The sequence below is a fragment of the Anoplophora glabripennis genome, unplaced genomic scaffold, assembly GCF_000390285.2.
Source record: "Anoplophora glabripennis isolate ALB-LARVAE unplaced genomic scaffold, Agla_2.0 scaffold437, whole genome shotgun sequence".
NCBI lineage: Eukaryota > Metazoa > Arthropoda > Insecta > Coleoptera > Cerambycidae > Anoplophora > Anoplophora glabripennis.
The window spans coordinates 17,941-32,487 of record NW_019416527.1 but is presented as its reverse complement, the minus strand read 5'-3'; the positions used below and the strand labels follow the sequence as shown (position 1 = coordinate 32,487).

The 14,547-nt window shown below is 31.8% G+C and overlaps 1 protein-coding gene across 2 annotated transcripts in view; it reads left to right on the top strand.

The window, feature by feature from the left end:
• The window catches only part of LOC108911064 (fibroblast growth factor receptor 3), a 38,839-nt gene that overhangs the window by 7,175 nt on the left and 17,117 nt on the right, over positions 1-14,547 (top strand). Inside the window, exons 1-2 of one of the 2 annotated variants that reach the window (XM_018715895.2) lie at positions 4,236-4,362; positions 9,892-10,058. In XM_018715895.2, the coding sequence (XP_018571411.1) occupies positions 10,014-10,058 (45 nt within the window). In that variant the 5' untranslated portion in view covers positions 4,236-4,362; positions 9,892-10,013. Of the gene's footprint in view, positions 1-4,235; positions 4,363-9,891; positions 10,059-14,547 lie in introns of those variants that run through there. The other variant, XM_018715896.2, reaches the window with a different exon arrangement.

Below are 14,547 nucleotides of genomic sequence, written 5' to 3'. Positions count from 1 at the left end.
ATGTACGCCGTAGGGCATCCGTGGTTTCTTGTCCATAATCTCATACTTCTGGTGGGAATGACTCTGACCTACCGTAACATTCGGTCATTAACCTAGCTTTTAATCCAGCTTTTATCAGTGGCGGTTCGTCGTAAGAAGCAACTGAGGACAAGACTCTCTGTAAAATTTAGCTCTCATACCGTATATTTTAATACCTACTATTCTACTAGGTATAAACCTAAACTAGAAACTTTTTATTTCCGCGCTTTGTTGGTGGTCGCCCTGCCAACAGCATCGACTTCCGTCGGTGTCGTCTGCTGCGGTTTTAGTGATTGGGGGCAGCTGAGAGGTCGGGGAAGTTTCTTTAGAAATTTTTCCTTGGTGGAAATCCATGGCTTCGTAGCTTGGATTCGAAGGTTGAGCGAAAATTTGAAAGCCGCTCGAATCTTGGAATACGACAAAATCCCTAGAAAGTGGAGAACTTTCAACAAAAATAAATATGACAGGCTTAAGAGTGATACAAAAGGTTTATTTGGAGGGTACTCTGAAAACATAACAACACAAATATACTTTTCCAAAGCATTTTGGTGCGCTGAATTCGAATCCGAGCTCCAAATTCTCAATTGGTTCTGGTTTTCGAGATATTCTATTCTAAAAGTGTCAAAATCGCGATTTTTTGACATATTTGAGGTTACGTTACATGCAAAAGTAATTTTTTTTGCTGAAACCATTAATGAGGACTTAAAACTTTTTAAAACGCATCTGGATTTTTCCCGATATCATTTTTCGTCTTTGATAAATCGCATGTTGAAAAGTAGTATTTTTAGAGTGTATAGTGTATGGGTTTGGAGGTTTTTACAAAAATTTTTTTTTATATGAACATTTTGAAAAATAGTTTTTTCTTTTGATTAAAATATGTGAACTTAAATTCCATGATCAAGTGGAAAATGGGGGTTCACTTGACGTGATTTGGCTTATATGTATACAGGGTCTCTGGAAAGGTCATATAAAAAATGAAGGGGTATACAGGGGAGCTCAAAATAGTTGTAGTAGGTACTTCATAAAAAAATTTCTTCCTATCGCGTTTAAAGAAAGAAGTTTGAATACAAATTCCAATTATAACTTCTAAGTCTTTACCATGACAACAATGAAATTTGGACAACTAAAGTAACTTATGATAATGTTCATTACTAAGTTGAAATTGATATTCAATATGCCTGGATAATACAGGAGCAGACGAAATTATCAATTTTCCATACATCTTTGACAACGTTGCCTTTGGCATTTTTCTTTCATGGTTCGATTTCTCTCTCACTTTGCTAAAAAAAAGGTATACCATATGTATATCAGTCGATATACGTTTTTGAGAAAATCGAATTGTATTAACAACATACATGTATTGTATCAAAAATTTTGAAAATTAAGATGACTGTCAACAAGTAGGTATGTATAATTAGCAGTTAGATATGCAGTTAGATATTTGTCATAAACCATTTTGACACCATTTGTTAATTCAATATCATGGAGGATTTTAGTTATGAAAAATTTGCAGATAGGTATTCATCTAATGTACGAACCTGCATAATATAATGCTTCTGAACAAGGACATTTAAATAAAGGGGACTATGCATGTCACAGTCTATCTCATATGTTGGGTGAAGCTAGACAAGGGGAAAACAGAGGGCTTTATTTTCATCCAACTGATGCGCGCGATTACATCTCCAGTGTCGTACATTTTGGATGGGTCAAAATAAAATATTTTATAGTCCTAAGTCAATATATTTCAACAGCTACTCAGTATTTTTATAATAAATATTTATATTATTTTTATAACTTCTTGGAATCCCAATAACTGTAACCATTTCTTTCTTGTTGCACCTTCCTCAAGCATCCTAAAAACGTTCACATTTCACTTTTAGAATACTGAGGCAAATTTTCAGTGAGACATAAAAATATATTCCCAAAGGAGAACATCAGTGAACCACCACCATATTTTTGCTGTTGTATTTATTCAGTTTTTATGCTCGTGCATTTAGTAAAATTGTAAATATATTTTTGAAAAGGTTTTTGTCGTAGAGGAAAATGAAAATGATGAATGATTAAAATTTGTAATGTTGGGTATAAGGGATAACATTGAAATACCTATAAATATATTAAATATAAATAATGTCTGTAACTTATTTGTGGTGCAGCATTTTCCTTTGATTTTAATGGCCAAACGTGGTTCATATTATTGTTTTCTTACTATTTCAGCAAAAATTTAAAAAAATACCAAGTCAGTTTTATAAAATTTTACCGTTATTCAAATAAAAGTTACCCACACGCACGACAATGGCCACAGTTGCTTATACAATCCAAAGTCACCTTCAAGCACGCTTACCTGTGGAAGGATAGCTGATGTGGATGTTTATAATCCAATTTCTTACAAATTCTGCACTGTCTAACCATATTCACACCTTAAAAGTTTATCCAAAATACATGTATAAACACTAATCACGTTTCATTTACTAAAATCACAACTATTTTCTAACAAGAAACGCCATATTCTTCCAACCACGGCAGAACGAACGAGGAACACGCTACAAATTATTGCGTAGTTGCCAAGTCTTCAAACATGGCAAATATGAAAAATGAAAAATAGTTTAATATGTACAGAATTTAACAATATTGTATGCATAACTTAATAATATAATAATAATTTTCACAATTGTGATGAAAATTGCGATAAAAATATTAAGTACATTTCCAGTATAATTATACAGCTGACAACAATGATACAATTAGACTGTGAATGTAAATAAATAAGTCCCCTTTATTTAAATGTCCTTGCTTCTGAAGCTGTTCGGATTTACGGCAACCGCATTCCAAATAGAATTTGCATATTTGAAGTGACGAAAATCCTCATTCAGGCAAAACACTAACAAAAATTTATCATTAATGTATGGATGGGAATAATTGGAAACTACTTAGTGGGACCGCATATCACTGATGACGCTTTAAATGGGGATAAATACCTACATTTACTGCAAGAACACTTTAACCCGTTTATTGGAAGACGTCCCTTTAAATGTTTGAAATAACGTGTGGCTTATGGCCGATGGTGTACCACCCCATTTTAGCAGAACAGTAAGGGCTTATTTAAATACCACATTTCCGGACCGATGGATCGGTCGAGGTAGTCCTTTTCCGTGTCTGCCTCGGTCTCCAGATCTTAATCCTCTCGATATTTTTCCTTGGGGCCATCTTAAAAGCCTTGTTTATCAAACTCCTACAAATAGTAGGGAAGAAATATTAAATAATAATACATAATGATATATGCCGACATCATTAGAAATGATCACCACATGTTGAGTACAGAAGAGGTATTTGAGCAATTTCAGAAAATGCATTGAAGTTCAAGGTGCATATATTGAACATCTTACTTAACAGTTCTCTTTTTTCTTTTCATTCTATAGAAACCAAGATTTTACAAAAAAGTTTATATCATATTTTTGTACAATAAATGTACGTTGTTAATAAAATTCGATTTTCTCAAAAACGGTACAAGATATCGACTGATATACCTTTTTTTTAGCAAAGTTAGAGAAGAATCGAACTATGATAGAAAAATGTTAAATTTGGAAACGGTGTAGAATCCATTCATATTGAATAAACATTACAATTACTTTAATGGCCCAAATTTCGTTGTTGTCATGGTAACGACTTAGAAGTTATAATTGGAATTTGTTTTTCAAACTTCTTTCTTTGAAGGCGAACAACTCCACAACGGAACCCGATAGGATTTTTTTTTTATGAAGTACTACAACTATTTTGAGCTCCCCTTCATTTTTGACATGACCTTTCCGGACACCCTGTATATTATCAAAACTGAAGTATAAAGTTGTTTTTGCGGATTACTCTTCATTTTCATCCAATTTCGATGACTCCATCAGTGATCTAGTTTCAGGACATATATTTTTTTAATTGGCAAAAAGATAGAGCCAATAATTATGCAAATTACACTGAAAATATCAAGTGTATTTGTCGATCAAATTACATTCTACATGCGTGTAATAAATTAATAAATATTGATCGACAGACACCAATAAATCATATTATATTTTCAACATGACACTGCGTACATTGGTATCACATTATATGTAAGTCGCATTTTTCATTCCCTCCGTGTAAGCCAATTATTGCTTTACAGTTTAACAATAAAATATAATGGCGGCATAAGTGTGGATTTACTAGCAGATAACTAATAATCTAATCGATATACAGTTTTAATACCTTTCGTGATCTCACAATAGAAAATTCTGTTTCTTGCCTCAGTACCAATACATGGTTTTTGGGATGCTATCTTGGAGTTTTTTAAACCAGTTTTTGGGCAATTGAAATAAGGTAAGAGTTTATTTCCTTAGAACTACTGAAACAAAAAAGTTATACTCGTATACAATTCATGTTTAAACACAGATCGTGATCAGAAGATACGTTTAGTTTTTATCGAAACGTCGTTGAATATTCGTAAATTCTTGTTTCTGTTGAGATTTATCGTGAATATGTTGATGAAACTGCAAGACCTCTGGGGCCATATCTAGTGAAACAAATGCGTTTTGAACATAACTGTACAAAATAAAACTAAACGCATCTGTGATATTTACGTCGATAGGTATTAACTTATTGTTCGAATTTTGATCACGGCTGTTAGTAAATCCACAAAGACGAGATAAGTAGTATTAAAACAAATAATGGATGTTTCATATGTCGGCGAAAAAAGATAAACAAAGCCTTATACACTTCATACGACTCGAGAGATCATTTGAAACATCGACTTTGATAACAAAAATAGAATTTTCAAAGTATCCATTGCAGGTGTGTGTTTATTTTGTCATAACGGTGTGTGTATAAGAGTTATTTACATTCACAGTGTGAATTTCTCAATACACTAAACTTGCTTCATAAGGAGTAATCGGAACCAATATACAAAGTGTAACTAAAATGCTTGATCAAACTTTAATGACGGATGTAGGATTTGCCATTAAAGTTCAACAAATTAACATAAAGGGTTCCTGTAAACATGTTCCGGAAACACTTAGTTTTCGATATACAGGATGTTAAAGTTTGAGAATAAAATTGGGTTTCTTAAATTGCAAATAACAGCTGAAAGATTTCGTTCATATGTAGTTTTATTTTCTTTTGTCTACAAACGTAGTTCTTAAGGTAAACATAGTAATTTTCGATTGTAATTTTTTTCCAAGTTATTTCAAATTTGATCCACTATAATGACTGAGTAATAAATGTTCCAAAAATCATATTACTATAATACACGAAATAAATATATATATTTTTTTAATTAATCATATTGTGGTAAAGAACTACATCCGGATATCTAGTAAACAACTAAGATCATGAGCTAAACAATTCACTTGATACGATACTAGTCCTGCTATCATAATAATTACAGATTAGTGGGTCACTCTCTGTCAGTAGGTATAAACAATGTTTGAGTAGCAGGAACTTGTATTTTATATCTAGGTAATTATTACAACAACCTTTGATTAAAATAAAGTAATATTTTCGCATCCCTTATCTGATTTTTTTTGCAAATTGAAGTCATATTTTCATTAATTTTGAAAACCCTGTACATCGTCAACATTTCCGGACACGTGTTTAGAACTAAATAATGCAGTAAACTTTAGTTAAACATCTCCATTTTTTTTAATTCCTCGATTTCTTATTGTGCTTTAAATGTTATTTATTACTTTTTTATTTAGCTGTTTCCCGACGATAAAAATTTAACAGAATATAATTTTTTGATTAGAAAAGAAGATGGGTATTGTTAAAATGTCATCCTGTTTGGTAAATATATTCCAAAGAATAATTACCGGCACTTATTAATAGACCACGATCTAATTCAGATCATATACAGGGTGGGCCATTAGTGTGAGAAAGTAAAATAACTCCCTTGTTACTCATAATACAGAAAAAAAGTTTATGAGAAAATTCTATATCTGGCAATATAAACAGTTTATCATTTTAGTGCGGGATTGTCAAGTTATATAGAAAATTCTACGAATTTTGAAAAAAACATGACCTCAAAGAAGTTGTAATAAGTTTCAACTATTAACACTTGGAACAAAATAATTAGACAGAGTTATAGGCAAATGTTAGACAATGGCTATTTTAGCTAATATCGATATTTTATACAGGGCATTTTTATTTGTAATACGATCATTTTTAAAAAGTTTAAACTTAATTTTCTAAAATTTTTCAAATCAAACACCCTGTATTTTATTGTTCTATTTTATTCACATATCGGTCCACTTCAACTTTTATTAAGCATGCTCTATATCTAAAATTGTTAGTTTTTAAGATGTAGCAACATTTCTGAAAAAACTTAATTTTTATTATTTTCGATCGCACGAAATGGCTTTGGAAAAAGCTGTCACATTGTGTCAACTTGTCAGTTCATAATTTATCATTCCATTTTGAGTTAATTCTATTATTTAATATTTATTTGTGATATTCTATAAAATAATAAAAAATAAGTTTTTTAAAAAATGTTGCTATATCTTAAAAACTAACAATTTTAGATATAGAACACGCTTAATAAAAGTTGAAGTGGACCGATGTGAATAAAATAGAATAAAATACAGGGTGATCGATTTGAAAAATTTTAGAAAATTAAGTTTAAACTTTCTAAAAATGATCGTATTTAAAAAAAATGCCCTGTATAAAATATCGATATTAGCTAATATATGAGTTGAAAGTTAATACAACTTCTTCGAGGTCATGTTTTTTCCAAAATTCAAAGAATTTTCTACATAATTTGGCAACCCCGCACTAAAATGTTCAACTGTTTATATTGCCATATATAGAATTTTCTCAGAAATCCATATGTTTAAAAATATACTGGGTGCTCCATTTAAAAAATGTAATATTTGGCGTGTCCCGTTTTTACAAATCGCCCTGTATGTTTCAAATTAATTTTGTCCTTTAGGTTTTTTGATTCTGTACAATTTTTATATAAACTTTTTTTTCTGTATTATGAACAACAAGGGTGTTAATTTACTTTCTCACACTAATGGCCCACCCTGTATGTATTTTGTCGATTTGAGCAATGTCGAAAATGTGCGCATGTACAAAAGCATATTTTTCTATTATCACATTAGTAATACTTAGGAATGTAAAAGTAAACGTAAATGGTTACGTATTTCTTCGACACTTTAAACAAAACGAAAATATATATTAAGTTATAACATAATTGGTTTTAATTATATACCAAGTGAAAATAGTAGAATATATAATTAGATATCGTTAAGATGATTTATTCGAGTTTTTTGAAAGTCAAATAAAATCTAGTTTATTGGTGGTCTGGCCGTAGCTGCATAAATATTTCCAACTTCGTTAATAAATAAATAGGAAGTGATTTTGTTTGATGGTACAAATTGTAAATATACTATCAATCAATTTATTTTAATTCTGCTAAATGTATTTCATTTATCAAGGGCTGCTCAAGATCGCTCCAGATGGTGCTGTCGCTCTCCAAACAATATTTACAAATTATTTGGCCAAAATCTATAAGGCCAAGTTGTATCATATACACGGTGTACACATGTCTCAAGCAGGCTCCAATTGTTGGGGTCACTTGCCAAATATTTGTAAACAAATGCCATATCGGGTGCATGGCGCATATGGATATATTCGATAGTATGTCTTCACTTTCAAAATAAGTAAATACTCATACAACATTAGTAAAGGTCCTATACTAATAATACAAATGCAATCCTTCGTTAACGGACATGCGAAAGTTCGTTAGCTGCCATGAAAAGTCTTTCTCTAAGATGTTCAATATTATTAATTTATTAAGTATTAACAATGACCTTCATAGTAACCCAGAAAAAGATATGTATTGATCCATTGGATTAATATCTGGAGATCGTGGTGGCCTGTGCACAGTAGTGTTTCGGTCTCGCCCAGTCCAGTGGTTTGAGAATAATTGATTATATTTAAGTTCTGACGCACTTTTCAAGCCGAATCCACATATTGTTGCGGACGGCAACTTAAACTCTTAAATAATAAATTATTACCATATTGCTGGATCGGACGAAGCCAAAATGCTTCTGTTCAGCGGCTACCACGATCTCCTGATTTTAACCCAATACATTTTTTTTTCAGGGGTAGAATGAAAAATATTGTTTATTTTGCAAGTGCCGTCACTCTTTAAATTAGTTTTCTCATGTGAATAGACAAAGGCCGAAATTTGTTTTGTAATAAAGTCAACAAAAATGTTAGAAGCTGATTACACATATCACTTGCATGTATTGCAGTTATTACTTATATTTTTTATTATTAGTATTACTAATATATTTACATAACTTCAGCAGTAATCATTTGTTTAATTATGTTCGCGTATGAGAATATTAAAAATATTGTTTAAAATGTAAACATTAAATTTAAATTAATGTTTAATTTGTAATTTGCTAAAAGTATATGTCTGCTTTTGTTTTTTTTTTATTGGTTTTAAAAATTGTTAACGAAAAGAATAAAGTCTTTACAACTTACGTGCATCCTGCGTGCGTAACGTGCGTCCGTCATCCTTATACAGGGTGTAGGAAGTTTGACTGCCATTACTTCTGCATGAGATAGAGTAATCTTAGATGAACAAAAAAGTTGTATATTACAGGGGCGTAAGATTAACAGTTTTCAAAATACAGCGAGTATTAATATTGGGGAGTTTCATCACAACGTGACAACAGCGCTTAACCTAACACAGCTGGTGCATACCACGTGTGCACGCGGCAGACTTGTCCTACGGAAAAAATGTAAATAACTTATTGTGAAACATTTAGTAAATTTCAAGACTATTTTTTTCAGTTTTTAAATAAATAAAATAAAATGTATCGATTTTGTAGTATGAAGATAGTGTTGTGCTTAAATTTTAGATCGAAATTTTAGTAATTATGAATTTCTCATAATAAAATTATGAATTTGAAAAATATGTAATTAAAGTACCCAAAGATTCACGTCATCCAAATAATTATACGCATTAAAAATAATTTAGGTACTTATTAAAAAGTAAAATTCAGTAATTTTTAAACGCACAAGCACAAAACATATCCTCAAAATGTCCATTACCATTTTCGATGCACGCACGACACCTTCGAATCCAATTTTCGCGCACTCACTGGAAAACACCTCAAGAAAAGGAAATAGTCGTACGCAAAAAACACTCAGACACGATCCAATTCCAGATACCAACTGAATTGCGTAATGCTGGACAGCTTAGTACTTACCTCATGTTATCCGCCGTTGTCACATTGCTCGATATGAATTTTATCGAATTTTAAATTTATTACAACGCTAATTATTTTTAGAATTAAACATAAAGAAGTTCAAAAAAAGTGATAAACATTGTATTTTATGGTAATCTATGCACGCAACTATGTCTATATTCCTTAATTAATCGAACTTTTCTACATCAAATTGGAGATTTTGATAATTTTTTTCTCGGAAATGGTTGAGTTTTTTGTTTATTTTAATGTATTCTATCGTCTGTTAAAATTAAGGCAGTCAAACTTATAACACCTTGTATATGACCTTTTAAAAAGTGGTATTTATCTCGAAAATTATAATAAATGAAATACTTCAAAGAGATAAAATACTCACGAGAAATTGTAGAAAATCGAAAAGAGGCTAAGGAGTCAATGCAACTGAATAAATAACATCCATGTTAAATTTGAAGCTAACATACTATAACTATACTATAATAAAAACTAAGCGGTTTTGAAAATTATGTATCTTTTAAATGAAGCATTGCATACAGGAAAGTTCGGTCTATCATATGTCACCTACCTATCATCTTATTTTCATCCCAGACCTTCTTTTCTAGGACATCCTGTATTTCTGTTTTTCTTCCATCTGTTGCAGGTTGGAAAAATAATTCTGATGTTAAGACTACAATCAGCGTTGGTAAACAATAAAGAAAAACACTGACCATATCGGATAATCGGATGTAGGTATTATTCTAAGAATAACTGACAGCAGTTGAAATGTTTATCGTGTTCGTTTCTTTCATGATCCTTTTCGAGATAGAGGTGAGTTTATTTTTATAGGTTATAATTATTATATCGTTACGCGCATATGCGTTGTTGGTTTAGAACATGTTAATGAATCGATGAACATCGAGTGAATGTTGTGTATTTTCTTTTAATTTTTCGATGAGAGAACGATGACCCTCGTAAACAAATAGGTTACCTACATTAGAAAATTTCAATGAAACTAATTGTGAAGTAGACTAAATTTTTCACGTAAACCTCGCCTACCCCTTTATTAATATCCGAGCTAAAGGATGTTACCGGATAGGCGAAAAGTGGGTGGTCTGAATCACACGACAATGGTATCTACAAGGTGATTAAGTCATAATGTTATTCATTTTAAGGGAAGATAGGGGAAAATGAGTGAATCTTGACCTACCGCATTCGGTCATTAACCTAGCTTTTACTGCGTTTTTAATAGTGAACGACAATAACACACCTTTTTACCAAGACCGAGACCACATATAAATGAATAAGAATTTTTTTTATATTCTAAATAATAAATATTAACAAGTATTATTTATTACTTAATAAAAACAAATGTATAGGTAACGATAATAATAGTTTTCAGGTATTAGGTTATACAATTTAGTATTTTTAATATTATTAAAGTTTTCACTACGCTTTATAATTGAATAATTATGAGTTTTTAGTATTATGCAGGACGTATATCTTATTGCGTGACTTATTGCTTTTCAAAGAGTAGTATGGGTATCTATCAATCTATGACAGTTTGACAATTCACTACGACTGGGAAATCAGCTGTTTCACTTCAATATGTGCTTAAAATTAATGACATTATGACTGAATCATCCTGTATATGTTTTTGGGACCGCTAAATCCGAATCTGTCGCCCATTTGACCCGATGAGGTCTGGGTTAAGATCAGTTCAAGGTCAAATGTAGAAAATCAATTGCCATCGATGCAAACCAATATACGTTTATGGAGTCGCTGAATCCGAATCCGGGACCATTTGACCCGATCAGGTCTGCTACATACTCTCAAGTTCTAAACTCAAAACACTCAAGGTCATTTATGCGTATTAAAATTTGAATCACAAATAAGATTAAAGAAAGAAAACTCTGAGCTCGTGAATCTCGAGTTGATTGTTTTGACATGACAGAATTCTGGTATCAATAAGCCAATTTAAGTAAGCTTTAAACCAATGTGTCCGATAACGTTTCATGTACATTAATATACACCGTGAGTCCGTGTCGATTGAAATTCCTGAGAACAGTTTTTCAAGATAAGTGTTTTCTTGCCTTGACGAATCACTTGAAATCACTACATCTCACTAGGTATTATGGTATCAAGACTCACTTTTGTGGTACCGAACTATTTTGTAGTCAAAACATCTGCGAAATTGATTTACGTTACTTTTTCTCGAAAGTAATCGGTTAACGTGCTTATATCCCATATGTATGTACAGGCCCTATCGATAAATTATCATTATTCATTTGTTACATTTATTGCATGTGACAATAATGTAAGTAACAAAGTGCCTCTTTTTGTGGCAATGTCAAGAATTAAACAAATCCTCTTGTTCTGTATTTCACCTATCCGAGAACACCCTGTACATTAAATAAGTATAGGAAACTTATTCGATGATCGACGCAGATAATATTAGGAACTAGGATAAAGTCAACAGGATTTATATCAATAAACCACAATATTATCAAAGAAGAAAAAAGTTTATTACTAGAAACTATCATTAACTAATAATTTCGAATAATCGCTTTATAACACGTTTTAGATAAAAGGCTATCAAGTTATCGTGTTTAATTTTTAGTGGTCCTAAATTTATAAATAGTGTACTTCATTTGAGTATCTGTATTTTTAACTGAATTCAATTGGTAATATACATTGAGTTTTCTTAAAAACAGAAAACAAATATATCTTAGGCTTAAATTACAAATTATTTTGCCAGAACCTATAGTGTCAAGTTGTATCATATACACGGTGTACATATGTCTCAAGCAGACCCCAATTAATTGTTATGGTCACTTGCCAAATATATGTCAAACGTAAACAAATGCCGTATCGTGTGTATGATGCATATGGATACAGAAGTGGATCTTATTTGTGGAAGGGCGAAATGGGCGGTGACTATTAGACGCCTTCATTATAGCCATCTTTCTCTATCACACGGATTTCTATGACTTCTATGATCTATGATCGCTCTCATGTAACGGCCGATGAACCATGGGGACTTTCCGACCCTGTATATGTAAATACCCATGAGTTTACATATATACATAAAACTAAACGCATTGGCGGAACTTCGAAATTTGGGCCTCCCAACAAAATTCAATTCAGGCCCTTTTCACAACACCTTACGGTCATTAACCTAGCTTTTAATATTTGTTATACGTTTTCAAAAAAAATTGTAGTACCTTATTGTGTGACTTATTGCTTTTCAAAGAATAATATGGTACCTACCTATTTAAAATAGATAAAACAGCTCCGAATTAACGGGAGTTAAGGGGTAATTTGCAAAAAAAGTATGGCGTAAAAATGTGTATTTTTTAAAGAGACCACCATGATTTTTTTGTTCTAATTCTCATTAAATCCTCTGAATCGCTATCCCTACATTTACCTGTATATCATTTCATAAGAAATAGTGTTAGGACAAAAATACTATATATAGTATGTCCAAAATTATTTTCAAATTAAAATAGGAATTTCGTGAAGAAAAATCGTTGATTCTCAGTTATGAAATGAAAAATATTATGATTAGGTTCATGTTAGACCTTAAATTTATCTATATTATATTTCATTAAAATAAACAAAGAAATCTCTAGCTAAAACAGTTTATCAGTAGGCGCTGATCTTTGTAGTTAAGTTAGTCAAAATAATGGCTTTCCTGTGTCATCCAGTAACAAACTATTTTTTACTATATAAGTAATCGATCGTTAAAGTTTTTATTGTAGAGAACGAGCCATATGGCGGAAGTGAGACAGGTAAATATTGAAAATCCTGGAAAGCAAATGAAAATATATTTTTTATGACAGTGTGCACCTCGGATAGCTACCACCACGTTGAGTTATGTAACAGATAAGGTCGATTAAATGCACCTATCTATCTATAATTCATAGTTTACGTAGAATCTACAACTTGGTAAACACAATCTAAGTACCGAATAAATATTTAATTCGGAAACGCGCAGAACTATGCGATACAATTTGTGGCTCACGCGATTGAATATATACAGGGTGTTCCAAAAAGTCCCGATTTCTACGATAACCATTCAGGATTGGGTTCTGCTAAAGAAAGTTTCAGATAAAAGTTGTAGGATATCAAGAAGCTAATGTGCTGATATCCTTGGATATAACCTTGACCTCAATTTTCAAGATTAAACAGGATCAACTTGAAAGTATTAAATGAAATGTTCTTTTTTACCAGCAATCGATAGAGCGTCAAGTTTTACCTCTAAATATGAGGTGTATGAGGTCAGAAATTTTTTATTAATATTTATATTCTAACGCAATTAACAATGGCCAAATGAACAGAAGAATCACAAAATACAATAATCTTGAAAGAAGAAAATTAAATTAAGCGAAATTGCTTTGGTGGTGTAGAAACATTGTCTTCAACAATTCGATCTTGTCAAATTATTCAGACAACTGACCCACAAAGATAAACCGGAAAAAATTCTAATATTCGGAAGAAAAAATTGGAACTACATCGATTACTGGCAAGAAAGTAGGGTATTCGATATAATATTTCCAGTTGACCCCGGTTTGACCTTGGAAAGTCACCATCATATTGGATCTTGATGTCATACAACGTTTATATAAAACTTTTTTGATAAAAGTGAATCTGGAAAGTTATCAAAGGATTCGGGTCTTTTTGAGACACCTTGTATATAGGACCATATTGCTGAATTTACGGACAAATCCCCAAAAGGATAAGCGGTATTTACTGTACTACTGCACAAATAATAATAGTTACTGAATGGTTTGCGGATGTCGCGAAATTAGTTTTTAATTATGATTAAATTGAAGCCATATGTTGCCGATATAGGAGCTTTATAGATAAAGCAGAAGTTGAAACACTATTACACTAATAACACAGACCCACAAAAAAAAAGTTGAAAATACCAGAGACTAGACCCACCTATCCTTATGTATTTTGTCGCGCTGAAACCGAATCCGGAGTCAAAATTGCTCCATCACCCCCCCCCCAGTTTTTTTAAATCGCGAAAAACTACCCCAAAAACACGGAAAATCTTCAAATTCTCGCTTGAGCACGGGTCCGAAGGTTGAGGTATACGTGAGAACCAGCACAATAAGACTATTTTATATGTATAGTTTTTCGCGATTTAAAAAAAAACTGGAGGGTGATGGAGAAATTTTGACTCCGGATTCGGTTTCAGCGCGTCAAAATACATAAGGATAGGCGGGTCTAGTCTCTAGTATTTTCAACTTTTTTTTTGCGGGTCTGTGTAATTATTAATACAATTAAATTATGTGAAATTGGATTGGACATA